Raw genomic sequence first — 19409 nt, 5'->3', positions numbered from 1 at the left:
CACAACCTGCATTAAGAACTTGAGAAAAAATTTACTGTCCCAATCACCTGTTATTGGGTACATTAAAAAACAACAACTTTATTATGTGATCCCAGCCAGTTGAAGATCACATAGTGAATGGGATAACTTCATAAAACAAATTGCCTGTAGTATCCTTGGAGGTAAATAAATCATTATTGCTATCACTCTAGTGTCAGTCAAACCTGAATGGTTGTTTGGCAGAGATGTGCATTTAGATATGCTTGAATGTGAATTCTTACGTATGCACATCACAATGTGAGTCTATGTGTGAATACTTCCTTTCCTTTCACAGTCCTCTAGAATAGGAAGTAATACAGTACCTCAGTCTCACATGCTTAAAAAAACCTCTCTCAAAAGTAGAGGGCAGTTTTTGAGTGCTGCAAAAACATTTGCTAAATTTGCCCCCCCCCCTTTCAGTTCAGCTCTTGTTTACTAGAGAAACATAAGGGGAATTGGAGAACAGCCTTTACAGCTTTGAAGACACTCGAACTCAGGACGCAAGGGAGAAACATGCTAAGAGGAAGGCACACTTGGCAAATCCACACCGTGATCAACTCCCGCCCAGAAACCAATGTCCCCACTGTGGAAGGACGTGTGGATCCAGAATTGGCCTCCACAGTCACTTACAGACTCATTGTTAAAGCTGTGTTTATGGAAGACAATCTTACTTGACTATGAGTGATCGCCAAAGAAGAAGAAGACGACGTAAGAGGACAATGGCCAGTCTTATTTTTTTGCTGAAGTGTGTTCCACTCATTTCTCTTTCACAAAAAAAATCCTGTTTCTATATTTTCTCTTGATCTTGGCAGCTTTTTTTCTAATAGTGACAAGAGGGTGATTTTTCATTGGAACCTGGGGAAGGAAGAGCTAAATCTCACCTTCCTGTGCACTTCTGTCCTAGGCCCCACATGCCTAGTATTAAATTTAAAAAATTGGTCACTTAACTTAACACAATGGCAGTGTTTCCTTTTGGTTCTGGCCATGCTATGCCAGCACCTATTGGAAACAATCTGGCCCAGAGCCCCATCTTTTATTTAAAAGGGAAGAGCTACTCTCTACGCTTAGTGTATCTGAGAGAAAATGTGATGTGAGAGAAAATGTGCTGCTCATATTCTGCCCAGTTGTTTAGTTGTTCAGTTGCTCCCATTGTGAAAGCTAGTAACGGAAGTCCCAGCTATGACTAGCATGTCAAGGAAGTAGTGATATCATGTATGTATTATGTACTCAGAAAGAAAAAGCAAATAGGCTAGAATCACAAGATGGAGCTTTCTGATTCCTATAGAACTGGGGTGGCTAGCTTGTTGACTGGACCTGATGGGAGTTGGAGTCCAGCAGAAATGGCGGGACACAAGCTAGCCACTCCTGCTTATAGAAGCTACTTTCCTCCACTGCAGAAGTTAGAGCAGCCCATAGAAGACAACAGAATATTAGTATACAGTGGTACCTCGGGTTAAGTACTTAATTCTTTCCGGAGGTCCGTACTTAACCTGAAGCACCACTTTAGCTAATGGGGCCTCCTACTGCTGCCATGCTGCTGGAGCACGGTTTCTGTTCTCAACCTGAAGCAAAGTTCTTAACCTGAAGCACTATTTCTGGGTTAGCAGAGTATGTAACCTGAAGTGTATGTAACCTGAGGTACCACTGTTCTTGTAACTTCACAGCCATGTACCTGTTTACTTGCCCACTTTCCAAAAAAATGTTGTAATGAAGATGGGAATTCCTGTTCTTTCTAATTCAGTTCTTATTTCACGTGAAAACATGTATTTTCTTCCTTTTTAAACTTCGTAAAAATTGGCAGCTGTGGCAGAGAGCAGTTTACTACAACCCTGCAATGAAGCCCAAATCCTCTGTTAACCCTTCTGCAAGCCTGCAGTAGTGCCAGTTTGCATTTCCACCTTAAAATCTTCCAATCAGAACATCTCTCAGGTTGCAGCAAAGTTAATCTACCTAAATTTCCCCCTTGCACCCAACCCAACTCAGATCTAGCACTAAGTTGCAAACAAAACTCTCGTGCTTTCTGGTCATGCATGCTAACATATTATGCTTAAAGTTTTTAAAAACTACCTTCGTTTTGGAGTGGTTTTGTCTGTGTGTGTGTGTGTATGCTTATACCAGCATTATGTTCTCAATTCCAATATGCATCTACTCTTTCAAGAACAAGTCAGAAGAACAAGCAGTGAATCTCCTGTAACTGATCCCTAGCGGCTTATTGGAGGCACAAACAACTGCCAACAAAGAGGTGACAGTGGCTGGGCATGGAAATATACAACTTGGAACACAGCAAATGATATTAGTCTGTGTTTGCTTCCTTGCTCCAACCACTCCGATCATCATTCTTCTATGTTCAGCATTTTTTCTGCTTTTCCTTCAGAGAGAAAAAAGAAGAAAAAAAGTGTGTGGGGGGGGGTGGGGGAAATATGATCTGAGAGAAATGAGAGAAAATGTGCTTGTGGTATTCTGCCCAAAGGCAAGCCGGCAGTGTTCACTTTGACCTTTGCCTTTTATTGTAAGCAAGCTCCAGCCTTTATCTCGTTCTCTCTTATGTACATTGTCCTGATCCTGCGTTCCCTCACCATGGGTGCATTTCAAACACTATGGGAATTTTCATAGTGAAGATGCAAGGGAGAATAAAAATCATGCCCCATTGTGCAATAACTGTTTCTCCCTCTCCCCATTTTTTGTTGTTGCTGTGAGTGTCATTAGAAAGGCTCTGGACAGATAAGGCTGAGGCAACTGGGTTTCTAATTGGAGTTCAAATAAGGATCACTTTGGCAAACAAAAAAAACCCACCACAAAGCAACAGTGAAGTGCCACTGGGACCAGAGCTGCTGCCAGATGGGTAGAAAGGGTCGGGTGGTGTTTCTTTGGGGTGGGGGCAAAGCCATTAGGGGTTCTAGACTCTTAGCTGCCATTAAAAAAAAGCTTTAAAAGTTCTTACGTGCTGTAGATCAAACCATATAAGCCAAAATGTGAACACACACACACACACACACACCCCGTTTCTGTGAAATGAGCAAACCTGGTTCGTAGTTGCCATCTTACATAGTTTTAGCCAATGAGTGAAGTTAGAGCTGCAATTCGCAAGTAACCATTTTGGAAGAGCTAGGAATTATTACAGCTATGCTTTCCTGTTTCTATCTCATTACTGCCCAGACATGGCCTACAATGGTGTGCACGCTCATCATGTGAGTTGAGTGAGTTTGTGGCTTTCAGCACCAACATATCTACCTGGCCGCCCACTGTTCTCTGTGCACATTCTTGCTCTGTGCTGGGATTCTAATGAGGCCATGAATTGCACACAAGTTCCTAATATAAAGGAATGTAGCCTGTTCCATGGCTAACCATAAAGGATGACTGTAGCTCAACAAGAAAAGGCAGGGATGGTACGTGTATACTGTGCATTTTGTATATTCGTTTTGTCCTAGTACTTTGAGCAAAACATCTATTGCTGACAGTCCATTTATGTAGCATTATGCCTTCTGCCTCTTGTCTCCTTCATACAGAAATACTTAGCAAAATGTGTTTTAAGTTTACAATCAGTGCTAGATTCTTCCGTACCTGAGCTTTTCACGCACCTCCTTTGCACCTGCCAAGACTCCCTCCCCTTTCCAATTAAAACAAAGTTAGCTGAGGTTGTTTCTCAGGGTGTTGTTGTTGGTTTTGAGGGGATGTTTGATTGGCAGGGAGTGTTGCCTTTTCTTTTTGTTTTGTATTTAGTTTGTTTTGGGTTGTATGGAGGTCTTTCCCCTGCTTTTGATGTGGGTTTTGAGCATCGTTGTGTTTCTCCTGTGAAATGGGTGCATTTGTGGCGCCCATGGCAGTTTCTAAGATTTTTAAATCTGCCTGCAGGCCTAAAAAGGTTGGGAACCCCCGATCATACAAAGCTAGATGGAGCAATGATTTTACCCAGTAAAAAATACCTTTCTACCTTCATATGTCTTTGTATGTGAAATGGTAAAAGAAGGAAAGCTTTGTTACTGTTGCCTCTGTACTCAGCAGGCAGGCATGGAGATACTGGTTTTTTTGGGGGGGGGGGAGATGCAGAGAAATAAAAGAGAAGGAAGAGAAAGGGTGAGAAATTGGGGGGCACAGAGTGGAGGAAGAGATTTGTGAGAGAAGGAGGGAGCCTGTGGTCCTTAAATCATCTGCACTGGGATGTTCTTTGGAATAAGTTTTCTTCCCCTTTTCATCATTGACTAAGCTGTGTAACTGAATTTCCAGTAACTTTCAGGAGACCACTTTTTTTTTTAATGGTGGATGAACTTATTGCAGTTCTTACGCAACATTTTTTGCAACATTGTAGAACTATTGATTTTTAAAGAGATCTGCAATAGACAAACAAACAAACAGAAAGAAGGGGAAACTTCCCAGTCTGGTAAATATGTATGCAATGTGTCCCGACATGGGGGAGTGGTGAGGCTTCTAAGCTGACATGTGACAGGCGAGAACAGCTGCTGATTTAAGAGAAGCACAAAAAAGATTGCTGAACTTTTAAAGCAGAGGTATAGCAAAAGTTAAATTTAGATCACTTTCTTTCATATCATCTCTATTACTTTGGAACTTGCTGTACCGCTGTACTCCATTGCTTACAAGAAGACAAACAGTTTTTGAGAAACTAGCTACCACTGGCATGAAAAGTGAGAAGAGCTCTAAGGCCTAGGTGTAGAATCTCCTTTTGAACAATCTGTTTATGCTTCTGGACAGCAACTTTGGGATTCCCTTTACCTCTCCTTTGTATGGGGAAGGTATTTATTTCAAAGCATTTCAAAGGAACAGCCTATGAAACTGAGTGGAGCCTGGTCAGCAGATGTGAGAATCCAGTGGAGGTGCCTGTTGTCAGAGAGAGAGAGAATGTGTGTCCCGAGATAGCCAAGGCTTGGGCAATGTGGAGATTTGAGAGTCATAACCAGCACTTTGCATTAGGCTTGGAAACAAACTGGCAGTCAATGCAGAAGTTTCAAAACTGTTCCCAACAGCTCATAAACAAATACAGTAGAGGCATTCTGAACCAGCTGATTTCCAGACAAATTATTAAAGTTGGACCCTCACAGAACACTGAGGTCACTGGGACATGAATGACAGTTTCTAAAATGGAAGATTTCTAAAATGGAAGATGCATCTGGGATGCATTTTGCTAAACCTGAATGCAACAGCCAACCTTACCATCAATTTTACACACACACACACACACACTATGGACAAGTAAGACAATCTTACTCAGCTACGAGTGATCACCAAAGAATGAATACACACAAACACATTTCCCCCTTTAAAATGGCAGGATAACCTACTATATTCCAAATGGCGTTTAAAAATTGCTGTTTCCGAAGAAGTTTGCCAGTGCAGTGCAGGAGCTACAGTTAAAGACACTTTTGCTCAAATTGTCCAGAAAACCAGAGTTAATTCAGACTGGAAGAGGGTGAAAATTTGGCTTGAAGTTGGTCTTGAATTTATGTGAAAATTTGTAAATGAACACCTGAATACTTACCTCTAATAGGCAGGTGTGACCCCAGGTGTATCCACAGCAGTGGGCAGAGGAGGAATGATTGCTGGGAGGAGTGCAGAGAGAAGAAATGTCATAGCACACCTGTATCAGCACAACCAGATGCCTTTAGTTGCCCAGCTGCAACAAGACATGTCTCTCCCCTATTGGTTCGTACAACCATGGCAGGCTCTGTAACCTTCCAACAGTTTGACTTCACCCCCAAAGGCGCACTCTTCCATTGTCTTCCAGGACAGACAGAGGCCAACAACAACAACAACAACAACAACAACAACAACTAGCTTTCATGGACTTAGTGAATGATTTTGAAAGAAAGGCCTGTTGTTTGTTCAACTAATACTTTTCTAATATAATTAAATATAACTAAAAGTTTATCTTACAATTTTTTAGTGCATTTAACAACCATAGTAGTCCGTAAATACCAGGTTTCCGGTGTAAGTGCTTTCTGTTTGCTAACTACTGTGCATTTTCTTCTATGCAGTAGGCCTCTTTGAGTTGTTAATCAGCAGCTGTCTGAAGCTTTCCCCCCCTCTTGCAGTGCTGCTACTGATGTCACTTCCCCCTTGGCAAACGCCTACGGAGGCTCTGCTGCTTTTGAGATTGGTCACAGGGAGGGGAGAGAGAGAGAGAGAGAGGCTGAGTGAGTGCATTCTATGTCCTGGGACCCTGTTTACTTAACATTCCCAGCCAAGGAAGCCCTGGTTTAAACAGGATTGCGGATGCAGCCTGTCCATTACAGATGAGGAAATTATTATTCTGGGATTCTAGAAATTCCTTTGTTTAAGCCCCTAGCGTGGATTATGAGAATGCAGAATGCCTTTCCTTTTGGGCCTGCGGCAGGTAACTTGTTTCTGGTTTGTTTGTTTGTTTGACTAGCTAGGGTGGAGAATGTGAGATTTTGCTGGCTTAAAAAAGAAGAAAGAAAATCAGCTCTGCTTGCCTTTGTGAAGTGAGCCACTCAAGTAAAATCCAATGCGATCTTTTGTCTTCCTCTGTTGTGTTTATGCTAGGGGGAAAACAAATCTATTTTACTTAACATTGAATAATGCTGCAGTTAAGGGAAGAAACTTTATTATTATTATTATTTGAAGCAAAAAATTTGTCCGTGTCCCCCCCACTTCACTCTATTTTATGGCTATCACTTTTGGTTTTTAAGGACTTTTGTGCTTTAAGGACTTTTAGGGGTTTAAAGCTGACTTGGGTTTTGTGTTTGTGCTTTGGCTGAGTTCTGGTTTAGAGTAAACAAGAAACAGTCAACAGCTTCTAATAAGAAACTGTCAGAGCTAACAGTGCACATGCTTTTTAAACCCGTTTCTGAATTTGTGGTGTATGTGCTGGAGTTTTAAAGTACTCATAATTTTATTACTACTAACCAACATACATAGCCTGGAATGAGTAAAAGCAGCAAGTCACCCATCTGCTCCCTGGCGGGCAGCAGCCGGCTTCTACCAAATTTGAATCATCTTAGTCCAGGAGCTATTTGTTCCAGGAACAACATCTGATTACTTGTACACATCACCTAGCTTATGTTCTTAGGCAAGTAAGTGTAGCAAATGAAGTTTGGAGGTATTGCAGGTATGTGAGCATTAAAGTTTTCTCTATTTCTTTTCTTTTCTTTTTTTGATGGGTGAGTGTTGTTAGTTTTACTTTCCAAAAAGCACTCTAAAAAGTGAAAAACAGCTGTTTTGCTTGTAGCTACCTAGTTTATTTTTTAAAACCAAATCTTTTTTATTTGGGCTTACATAATGCTATTCAGGAATTGAGACAAGAACTACCTCTAGTGCAATGACCTTTTGCCACTGACTGCTCTGCTTACTTGAAGCGGGCAGAATAAATTTAGGTTATATGTAAAGTTCTAAATAGAACTTAAGATTCGGTTATGGTTATAGTTCTATTGGAGAAGAGGAAAGCTGTGGGCTGCCAATTTAAGGGCATCAGTTTGGGGAATATGCATGTTAAGGCTACCAAGAAATGTTGAAATTGAACCAATTGACCTTGTTGGAATTACGTCAGCAACAGATAGCTACGTGTCTTTAGAAATCTTTCAAATCCATGTATATTTCCATAAAGGAAATTTGGGCACCTTCTGGGGTTTCTTTACTGATGTAGGAAGCCTCAAAGGAGGCAATCCAGTTTCTGAAACCAGTTTGCTTACGTTTTCTTTGTTTCACTTGATTTTTCTCTTTGTCCTTAGCTGCTTAGTTGCTTACTGTTTGCTCCTGTCTGTGGTTCACAGGGCCAGTCTGAGCAGCAAAAGCAGTTGCCTTATTCCTTTCTGTCTACTTGAACTTATAGCATATAGCTGTTTCGAAACTGCTGTGTAAATGCAATAAGCTCCCTGTGTTGTGTTAGCTACATATCTGCCAGGTTAGTGTATGTTAGAAAATAAACTGATTTCTAATTTTTCTGAAGCTATTTTAGAGTTGTAAACAATAGGGTCTTATTTCAGTATGACTAGATCAAATAGCTGAAGCATAGGCCCATAAATAGTCCACAAGATACACCTTAGCCTGCTTATTATCTTTAAAGCAGCTATACTTTTTTCTTTCCTGATATTTGTCTAGGACAAAATCTTCTAAAAATCACTAACAGAAGTAGATGCTTGTGAAATTTAACTAAACAAAATAATACTATTGAAGAAAATAAGTTTGCAGTCGTTATAAGAAAGCTCAGGGGAGACACTTGGAAGTTCACCCCTTGCTCAAGACACTCGCCATCCCTTGCAAGGTCTTCTTGTTGGTCACAGGTAAGAATCAGGATTGCAACCAAGTATAGACAAAGCAAAGCAGCTAGTAAGCCTGATCTTTATCGGTCTGTTGAAACAGAGGTTCCAACTTACAAAACAAGAAGTGGGAAAAGAACCCCAAACAGAAGTGAGTTACAATTTTTTTAATGCTTGTACAGCGACCACCCAACCCAATCACAGAAAGCCCACCCAACAAAAATGCAACACAGTCACAAAAATGGATGTACATGTAAATCAGATCGTGCTAAGTGTTCATGTTCAGCATATTTACCAGTCTGTCAATCAAGATACCTTACAATACCTGATAATTGCCCTTCCTGGCCTATCTGAGACATCTTTTTGAAATGGTGAATGCCTTGATGCCAGAATCCATTGTCACAGACCTGTCCCTATTCGTACACAGGAATCTGTGATCTCTCTTTAAACTGGAAGAGGAATGCAGATGTTGAGCAGTACAGTTATGCATAAAATTTGTTTTGTTAGTGCTGAAGTTGTAGCTTTTGCAGCTTTAGTGTAATGGCATTCAGGGTGTACTGTATGGTCATCAACATTAGCTTTAAAGTGCTCCTGCTGTGAAATAGTTTGTTGGTTTGTTACATTATGTATTTATGTGTTTTTATAATGTAAACTGCCCTGTGATCTTTGGATAAAGGGCAGTATATAAATCAAACAAACAAACAAACAAACAAACAGTCTTTTTATTGACAATGCTCTGTGCAGAGCATTTCTTTCTAGCCCCTCCCTTTCTTCACTTGTGTACCACTTCAGATCTTAGTATCTGTTTGCCCATTATGTCCAAATCTGAGGAACTCTTGTTAAATATAAATTGATCAGCTAAAATCTGATGATTTATGAAGCCTCAATCATCCAAATTAGGCCACTGAGGTTTTTTTACTATTGGACAACTAAGCAGTTATTTTAAAAGTTGCAATTGAAACTGTTCTGCTCAGTGTTCGAAGCTGGGATAAAAAAGCTAGGAGCCAAATGGCTTCTGGGACCTGGGTTGTGGGCACCAAAATAGAATGTCTAGTCGTCACTGGAAGGGGGGGGGTCAGCAACACTTTATTATTTTGATAAGCATGAATTAATACGCAATTCACATAAGTGGCACATTGTTAATATCACATTTTTAATACATGTTTAATTTGGTGTTTACAATACAAATATTGGTATCATACTTCGGTTTTCAAAACATTCTTTATTGTTAAACTCCTTAACTTATTGTTTATTCTTAACATATACTCTGAGGCTTCAGAGCACATACAGTGGAACCTCGTGTTACATACCGTTCTCCTTACCAACACTTAGGGTTACAAGCTCTGCTAACCTGGAAGTAGGTGCTCCTGGTTGCAAACTTTGACCCAGGATGTGAGCTGAAGTTGCATGACGGCGCCACGGCAGCGGGAGGCGCCATTAGCGAAAGTGCGCCTCAGGTTAAGAACGGTTTTGGGTTAAGAACGGACCTCCGGAACGAATTAAGTTTGTAACCGGAGGTACCACTGTACATTTCAGTAATCCTTGAGTGTCAGCCAGGCGCAAAAAATGGCACCCAGAGGTGCTCGCAAATGGAGAATCTTTAGGCGCAAAATGTGCCTGGTGCCCTGCTAATTTTGAACCCTGGTTCTGCTTCGTTGTTTAACATGTCCCTTTCAGGTGAGATACCACAGTTGTGAAGGTAGTTTTTCCGGGGTGAGGCCCATCCATTGCAATCTGCATCTGCTGACCCCCGCAATTTTTTCAAATGGAAGAAACATGATTGCATAATTTCTGGTATTGGGGAACTGTGTTCATGCTTTGCCTTCATCCTTGAGAAGGGCTGTAGCTCAGTGTTAGAGCAAGTGGTTTCCATGTAGAAGGTTCCCAGTCCAATCCTCAGCATATACAGGTAGAGCTGGAAGAGAGCCCTGTCTCCAGCCTTGGGAAATGGCTGACAGTGAGTGTAGACAATAATGAGCTAGGTGGACCAATGGTCTGACATGGTATAGGTAGCTTCCTATGTTCCATCTTCTAAGTTGGTTGGAGTTGAGCATCCCCACCCCCACCCCCCAAATTTTTTTTTACCAAGATTGAACATCAATTAACTTGGCTGTGTAGAATATTCTGCAGTCTCTGGACAAGGGTCTACAAATGTAGTGGTCACATAGCAGTGGTGAGTCTATCTCTGGGCAAGGTTAGTGAAAAATGTGAGTGATGTTCCTGGGCTCGCTGGGTTTTGGAAGCATTTTGAAGCACTTAGGCTTCTCAATGCTTTCTGTGGTAGTTTCTTCTCTATTTTGTTTCTAAATTAAAAGCTTTAATTAAAGAGTGAGGGAATGACAGAACTGTAACAGTGCATAGTACAAAGAAGAGATTCAGCACAGTCAAGACTCGGAGCACAAAGAAGTCAAGGCCATGAATATGACCTATATGCAATAAGCTCTTTCCATAGAGATCTGTCAGGAGATAATAATCATGTAGAAGAGTCACTACTGTTGGCATATGAAATAAAGTGACACCACACAGATTAAATTCACATGGTTATGCCTATCCATTTAGAGCAGGGATGGGGAATCTGTTGGACTGTTGGGTCCCTGACTTTTGGCCATGATGGGTGGGGTGGGCTGACAGGGGTTAAGAGTCCAAGAGTATCCCAGGAGGGAGGGCGCAGATTCACTAACCTTGGTTTATAAAGATTGCTTTCGGGGTTGTGGGAGGAGCCAGAAGATTTGCAGACACTGTGAATTTATCAATTTTGGCCTATAGTTGAAAGCAGTTGAGACGAAGGAGCGGGAAATAGGGGATTGGGGGAGAAAGGAAATGGGCCTGCTCAAGCCCCATACTATATCCTAGAGTGGGGAAAGGGGCTGTGTGTCATTAGATTTTTTTAAAAGAAGCTTATTTTGAGCAGTTCCTATTCTGTGTTAGCTGGAGCCCTAAACAGAAGGACTGTTCAGGAATTGGGATGCGCTACAACATGTTGCAAGTCCATTTTTTTCTGCTTTAGATGTAAGGGTCTTCCCTCAACAGAAAATGGCACTCCAGGTTTTCCTCCTTTCCTTCCAGCCACCTCTCATGCTGTTCTTGGGGTTTGTTGATGGTGGGAGTTTTTGGCAACAAACCTAACAGTGCATTTCTATACTAGTTAGTAAACTAAGGGGTTATGGACCACATAGCTGTAATTTTATAAAGTACATCTAGGTCACACACCCCTTCAGGGATGGAGAAAGTATTGTCTGTTTCCTGTTCCTCTCTCTCCCTCTCTTCTGTTCAAACCATGTAAGCTGAGCATACATCTGAGGCTGGGACTCAGGCCCATATTTGAGACTTAACTTTCTGTATTTTGCAATCAAGAATACCTTCTGCTGTAGCATTGAGTGATGCATGAGTGAGACCTGTGTTTCTTGGTCTTTTATTGTATTGTATATGAATAAAGGCAATGCTAATGTAGATAGAATTGCATGTGGTCATCCATTTAGGTCTCTTTTATGTTGTTTTTTTGCTCAATAAAGTTGCACTGCATGACTAAGGAGCAAGACCCAGGATCCTTGCAGAGTCTTGCTGGAGCGCAACTCTGTTGCTGCCTGGAACCTGAAAGCTGAGCCCCAGCATTTTCTGTAACAGATCCTATAAACACTTTTGGATTGTGTGCTGCTTCATTGGCACCCCTAAAAATATTGCCTCCCCAAGCAACTGCTTGGGTTGCTTGTCCAGTCAGGTGTTCTTCCACATAGTACTGTTTAAGCAGTAGCTGAATATAGCCATAAGCCCCCATGAAAAACAAGAGGCCCTTACGCAGAAAGATGTAGCATAGCATCAAACATTTGTTATTAATTTAGATTGGTATTGAAGCACGTCTGAAAGGTTTGGTACTGTTAAAGCACTAAGATAAACTGTATACTTCTAGTTAAATATTAACTGTAGTAAAATTTATTTTACACTGGCTCATTGTGAATATGAAAAACCAGCTCAAGCTCTACCAGTTCTGCAAAGTGGTCTGAAGTGGATTAAGCTTCAGACCTTTCTGCTGTAAGGGATATTTTCCCAGCTGCACATCATGTCTACAGCTTTGTTGTGAATCAGGTAATGTTTTAACAGCTTCTTATGAAGTATCATAGCATAGAAGTGCTCCAGACACAGGTCTGCCTACGCAGAGATACAAGTGCTTCTGTACATCTTAAGTGTAGTTTTAACTCATTTCTCCACACTTTTAAAGCCATTGTTAATTTTGCATGCAAATTGCCACATATTTTTAAAAAAATGTGCAGGTTTTGAGAATATTCTATATTCACTAACTGCATCTTAATTTCTTAATTTAAGGTTATAAAACCATAATGTTCAGTTGAGGGCTGTTCAGATCTAACATCCTTAATTTTCTCCTCTAGACCTAAAATAACATGTGATCTGTAAAACTACCGTATTTTTTGCTCTATAAGACTCACTTTTTCCCTCCTAAAAAGTAAGGGGAAATGTGTGTGCGTCTTATGGAGCGAATGCAGGCTGCGCAGCTATCACAGAAGCCAGAACAGCAAGAGGGATTGCTGCTTTCACTGCGCAGCGATCACTCTTGCTGTTCTGGCTTCTGAGATTCAGAATATTTTTTTTCTTGTTTTCCTCCTCCAAAAACTAGGTGCGTCTTGTGGTCTGGTGCGTCTTATAGAGTGAAAAATATGGTAGCTTTTAGTTGATTCAAAAAAGCCCAAAGAAATGATACTGAACAGGTTCCATTTTCTAGAAAATCATACATATATGGACAAGGTCATTGTTGGTACATTTCTGAGCATATACCTAAGATGTTTTAATGTCCCAAGGCCGTACATTTTTGTGATCTCCCTCTTTGTAAGTGGAGCAGAAAGTTTGCCCATAGAGCAGGTATAGGCAAACTCGGCCCTCCAGATGTTTTGGGACTACAACTCCCATCATCCCTAGCTAACAGGACCAGTGGTCAGGGATGATGGGAGTTGTAGTCCGAAAACATCTGGAGGGCTGAGTTTGCTTATGCTTGCCATAGAGGACTTCTTGTTGCAGCTACATAAATATTTCTATCTTTCCCTCCATCATCAGTACTCTGGTCATAGAGTCATAAAATAGGAGTTTGGGGGCAGATCAGGGTTGGCTTTTGATCTGTTAGGACCCAAAGGTTTCCTATTCACCTGACGTGCCCCCAGAACAGGAAAAGTACACTAGCCCTTGAGCTGGCATATTGATTTTCCTTTCCATTTGTTTGTTTATTATTTCAGTTTCTATCCCACCCTTCATCAATGGATGATTCAAGGTTGGGTAATCAAAAAGCCCAAATCAAAAGCACTAAAATAATTTAAAGAAGTAAAATTTAACAACCGTATACTAAATAAACTAAACAATATAATAAAATGGCAGGATAGCAAAATCAAATTGTACTTCATACATTAAATCAGCACAACCTCCCCCCCCCCGAAGAATGGGGAGGAAAAGGGAGGCCTCCCCTGCCTTGTTTTCTCTGCCTTGGGTTCTTCCTTCCCCTCTGATTCACCAGTCCAAATGTAAAATGCAAATACAACAAATACCCTCATTGTACAGGCACACTTGTCAGGAAGCTGTAACTGGCTGTGGCTCCATATTGTACTTGCCCCTGCATCATGCATGAATTGTTTTTTGTTTTTGTTTTTAGTGTGAGGGAGCTGCATTTTAGAAATTAAAGGAAGCTGTGGTACGTTGCCGTTCTTTGAAGGCTCTTAGGTCTTTATCTATGGTCCCCTATTCCACAGACTAGTTTTGGAAAGTGCTTTGTCATACACTCCTGGTAGATGTTCCAAGGGATGTCTGGACAGTACAGAATGTGGCAACTTTGTTCATTGTTCTGGAAACCTTTTTAATTTTTGGATCTTTAAGAGTAAAATGGAATGCAGCTGTAGATAGCATATCAGGGACCACAGGCAGCCTTGATATTTAATTTCAGCTGGAGTCTTAGCTCGAACCTCTGCTAAAGGCTACATGATTTCTTTGAACCCTGTTGTGGGTGAAATAGAGGAGTGCCCCTTCTGCTGTGAAAGGATGCAGGAGATGTTTCCTCTTTTAGAAACTATCTTAGCACTTTATGGGCACTTTGAAAATGAAGTCAGATGTCTGGCTTTTGAGGGAGGGTGCTAACTCTAACTGGGGTAGTGGGTGTTGGTGGGAATGTTAATGCTGATGCCCATGTCTCTAGATCCAAAAATAGAATGAGTCTCCTTTAGGAATAACACAGCATGTATCTTTGTTTACTTGGGCCAAAGCCAGGATGGTGGTTTTCAGGGGGGAATAACAGTGGGATGGGTATGCTTAAACCTTTCAGAGGAAATATTAAAATAATGATGATGATGATTTCTAATAAATTTTTAAGAACTCACTTTATACTACAACTAACTTGGCTTGCCTTTCATGTTGGGCACTCTGATGCCAAATGTTGTAATTTGGGCTGCTCCACAGCTCTGCAACCACTTGCCTGTATTGTATGGGCATTTAAGCCAGGGAATCTGTGACATTGTTTGACTACACATCCCATCACCCCTTACCCTGCTGGGTAGGGCAGATGGAAGCTAGATATGTGTTCCTGATGATTGAAGACATATATTGCCTTTCTGGAAGACTAGGGAATCTTCCAAGGCCTGAATCTTTCCAAACTTGATCATGCGACTACACTTTTTCTCTTATACCATAAAGCTTCATGCATATTGATTCTACTATAAAAATAAACCAACATCACCTTAGTTTTGCTGTTTGTTTTATACTATAACTTAGATTTGCATGGCTTTTCATAGTGCAATGGTTCAGCTGTGCATTTTTTTTCCAGGACATAAAACAAAGACTCCAGAAATTACTTCAACATCCATTATATCTCTGCCCTACATTACACTCTGGCAAGAGGGGTCATTGCCATTGGGTGGTAGTTGTTTTCCATCTCTTAACTGTCCACAGAGATGGCCTTCAGGGAGCATTATGTGATGATGAAAAAGTATGACTGACTTGGCTTCTGTCCTAGACTGCAGGAGTATTCCAGGAAGATATTTTGTTGGAATGTTTATTTTATTTTAAAAGTTCTGCAAATTAGGCAAGAATTACTTCAGAGTAGGGTTATATGGTAGTAAATGTTATTTTGATCTAATTGAGCCCAGATTGCCCTCTCTTCAGTTATTACATTTTCTGATTCTATAAGTGCAAGACTTGAAGCTGAAAAAACCACCCTGTTAACAACAGTGGAATTGCAGTGTATTTGAAACACACACCATGAGTGGGTCATAAAATTTTATGCCTCAATATACCAAAGTGAAAATATCTATGGGTCCCTTCATCTCAGTGCATTAGGCATCATGTACCTAATCACAAGCAGGGGGGAAATAGTTACATTAAAAATGAAAACCTTATATGATTTTAATGTAAACTATTCCTACTTGCAGGGTTGTGGAAATCTGAATGCTTGATTGCATTGTCTGACCTAAGTATCATTTTCTAAATTCTGATAATTTGGGCCACAGTTATAGATGCCCAGGCATGAGGATCAGCACTGAAGTGCAGAACAGAAGCCTGCATTATGCAAACTGCAAGTGGGAAATTATTTATCAAGGTGTGGAAAAGATAGGTGCAGTTATTTAGAGCAATTTAGGAGCTGCTAGGCTGGAGAAAGGTAAAATGAGAACTAATCTAGACATTCAGCAATAAGATGGTAAAGTTTGGAGCAGAATGGTGCTAGTTCAGATTGAAGAAGGGGGATACCATTTTTAATCCTCCCTCCAATTGTTCCCATACCCTATTGTAACTGAAATAACTGCAACACATTATCCTCACCCCCTTTACCTCTGCCTCCCCTACATCTGTTGTTTCCCTTGTGTGTCTCAATGCAGAACCCTGGTTAAACACTATCTTGCATAGCTGACACTATATAAATATCAGCTTAAGAAACCCCATGACAGAAGAAAACTAGCGTAGCGGGGAGAAGTGTTCTAGTCCTGTTCTCTATATGTTGTGTTATCCTAACTTTTGACTTAAAGAGCTGGGGGTGGGAGACTGAAGAGGTATAATCCATTCTACCATATCATCTGTACTTCTTCCTTCTGCATGTAGGAACCTAGCCTAGAAGGTTGATGATGGATGGTAGGGTGTGGGAGCACCATGGAACTGAAAGATATCCAGGAAAGTGGAGATACCTAAACAGCTGCAGGCAATCTGTGACCTTGAGCAGCTGTTTTAGCCCTGGGCTCATGCATGTCTTGCAAGCAACCGGAGGCTTAGTCCAAGTTTAACGTATTTGGGCCTTCCTCACTAACCTATTCCTCTCTTACATTCTAGGACAAAGAGCCCTGCATAGGAATCAACAATCAAAGCTACATCTGTGAAACAGGCCACTGCTGTGGACAGTCTCAGTGCTGCAATTACTATTATGAACTCTGGTGTAAGTTTCTTGTTTTTATAAACAGAAGTGAAATTCTTTTCATAATCTGAGTCACAGGAATTTCAGTTTCATCCACTTTTGGCTTTATCCAGAGACAAGGTGTTAGCGGGTGATAGGTGTCCCTCCCCAGACTGAAACTAAAAATGATTATGTTGACTCACTTCAGCCAGACTGCCCTTGCCATGACCTTTGCTAGAGACGCACAGGGGGAGAGTGTGTGTGTGTGTGTGTGTGTGTGTGTGTGTGTGTGTCCTTCCTTGCTAATTCTCCAGTCATCCAGTGTACCTTTCTGCACCACCTGTCAGGTTTAGGGGTGTGTGATTTCCCATCCCAGGGGAATGACCCTGTCTGGTGCCTCAAGTTTCTATTTTGTCTCACAAGTTATTTAATATCTGCATGAAATTACTGGGAGAGGTTGTGCAAGGTTTAGCTGATGTCAACAGGATGCCCACTTTCTTCTTGGATTCGGGTGAGGCAGCAGAGTTCTTGAACAGGTGTCTGGAGCCAGTAGTGGGTGAGGGCCAGTAAAATGAAGCTCAAGTCAGAGATGTTCATGGCTGGTGGGCCTATCAAGCTGGAGTAGATGTACAACCTTTTCTGGATGAAGTTGTGCTCCCTCAACACATGGGGTTCATGGTTTAGGTGTATTCCTTGAGCCAGTATTGCTGCTTGATAATCAGGTGACCATGGCAAGAATTCTCTCCTTCCAACTATGTGACGACATGTGCCAGCTATTTACAGTTCTGCAAGATTGACATTTAGCCTCCATCATTCGTTCTTTGGAAACTCCTGTTTTAAATTATTTACAATGTGGGTTTGCCTTTGACTGAGGCTGATGGGAGTTGTAATCCAAAGTTTCGGGGGGGGGGGTGCACCAGGTTGGGAAAGGCTGGGGCAAGCATCCAGCTTAATCAGCTGAAAGGAAGTGTGTTTTGTCTTCCTGAAAATGTATGCAAAGTGTTTTAGCACATTGAGCACAGGATTAAGCACCAAAGTGGATTTTAGAAGGTGAACAATTCTTGTCGCCATTCTCGGTACCCTAGCACTGAAAGCTGCCTTCCTTTTCATAGGTCTTGCTGTTCATTTTAACTTTATTTACCACTTTAACTTGTGGGAAGGAGTCATGGGTTGAAACAGAGAATCTCTCTTCACCTGACATGCTTCATGAAACATGATCCCATGTTTTAGCTGTTGGGAGTGGTTACAGTCAACAGAGTTTCCCCTTTTGAAGAGCAAAGCTGATGGGAAACCGAATCTGTGGTGTTTGTTATGGGGTGGAGCGAAGAGTAAAATACATGATATGTCAAGCAGGTCAATTGGGTTTAAAGCTAGATGGTGCTAGCTAGATCCAAGTTCAATTTTGTTTTAAGATGAAGCGGGCATTGAAATATCTTGTTGCCAAAATCTATTGCTAAAACTCTTGAACACTTTGTATTGAGAACTAAAAATTAATAAAATAAACCATTTTTCTTTCTATGAGCAGGGCACATGGGGGACAGTGGGCAAAAAGTCCTCTTGTGCTTGCACTGGCTTCCACTAAGTAGCAGGGCTCATTAGTTGGCTCCAGCCCAATCTTTGTATCTGATTTTCTTGTCTTGTGTCTTTTTCTGAACTTGATGTCTTGGTATGGCGTACGTTTTTGAATAGTTTATTCTGAAATGGAAAATACTGGGGTGCGGGGGAATCTATTCCTTGTTCATGTTTGAGCGAAATTCCATGTGACTTCCCTTCCTAACTAAATTTATAGCAGTTACAAAAAGATGCACATCTGGTAAAACTATATTGTTCAGTACCATGCAGGAAAAGTCATCCAAGTGGGAAGGTGGTTCTGTTTTGCCTTCTGCTGTTTTGCATTTTGTGATAATCTGCTGTAGAAATATTCATTCTGTCAAATCTGGGGCATGTTAATCAGTTTTAAAAGTACCAGTTGGCCCACTCTTGCCCTAGACCTGCATCCTTCCTAACTCACTGGTCTATCTGCCTCACTGATTCCCCTCTCCACTGTGTTCATACACAGAAATTCTTCCCCTGCTAACCATCGATTGATTGATTGATTGATTGATTGTTTAGTAATTTACACCCTGTCCTTCCTCACAAAGGAGCACAATGGCAAGTGATAAAACAACAAAACATCATAAAAACAATTCTAGTACAGATGTAGACTGGGGAAAATCTCAACTTTAAAAGGCTTGTGGAAAGAGGAAGGTCTACTGGTGGTGCTGAAAACACATCAGAGATGGCACTTGTCTAATATTAAAGCAGTTTGAGCATTTAACTTGAGGAGAAAAGGTTGTGCCTACTTTGGGGTGTATTTATCTAAAAGAAAACAAAAATCTGTGCTTCTCTTGTCCTCCTTACAGGTTACTTCCTCCTTTTGGAGGTAAGTGGGAAAGGGAAGGCAGTTTCCAGTTCACTTAAGCAAGTAGCTTTTTGGACTTTTTATAACCTTGCTTGGAAGTTCCAACAGAAACTAGCCAGAGAAGAAACTAGCCAGCTTAAATGTTTCTTTGTTTTATAATTTATTTTTCTCTTGCTCTGACCTTCACACGTTCTCTTGATATTTATTCAGCTTATTTATGTAATAAGTCTGTCCACAGGGATTAAAGGTTGCATTCTAGCTTCATAAAATAGGCTGCCCAGATTTCTTGGTTTTATGCTTTCTTGGAAAAGGCTGTATGCCCAGATCAGCAAGGGAAATCCAGAATTCTGGCTGGGTCAGACACATAACTTCCTCATAGCGGATGCTTTTTTCCCTT

General features: G+C 41.1%; 1 protein-coding gene across 4 annotated transcripts in view; it reads left to right on the top strand.

Annotated features, from left to right (window-relative positions):
- Positions 1-19409, top strand: part of WBP1L (WW domain binding protein 1 like) — a 48325-nt gene that overhangs the window by 16418 nt on the left and 12498 nt on the right. For 3 of the 4 annotated variants that reach the window (XM_081861715.1, XM_081861712.1, XM_081861713.1), the window contains exon 2: positions 16551-16653. In XM_081861715.1, coding sequence (XP_081717841.1) covers positions 16551-16653 — 103 coding nt within the window. Of the gene's footprint in view, positions 1-6134; positions 6365-16550; positions 16654-19409 lie in introns of those variants that run through there. The other variant, XM_081861714.1, reaches the window with a different exon arrangement.

This window comes from Podarcis erhardii (assembly GCF_964252035.2).
Source record: "Podarcis erhardii genome assembly, chromosome: 5".
NCBI lineage: Eukaryota > Metazoa > Chordata > Lepidosauria > Squamata > Lacertidae > Podarcis > Podarcis erhardii.
The sequence above is the reverse complement of the archived record's forward strand: the minus strand, read 5'-3'. Positions and strand labels throughout refer to the sequence as shown.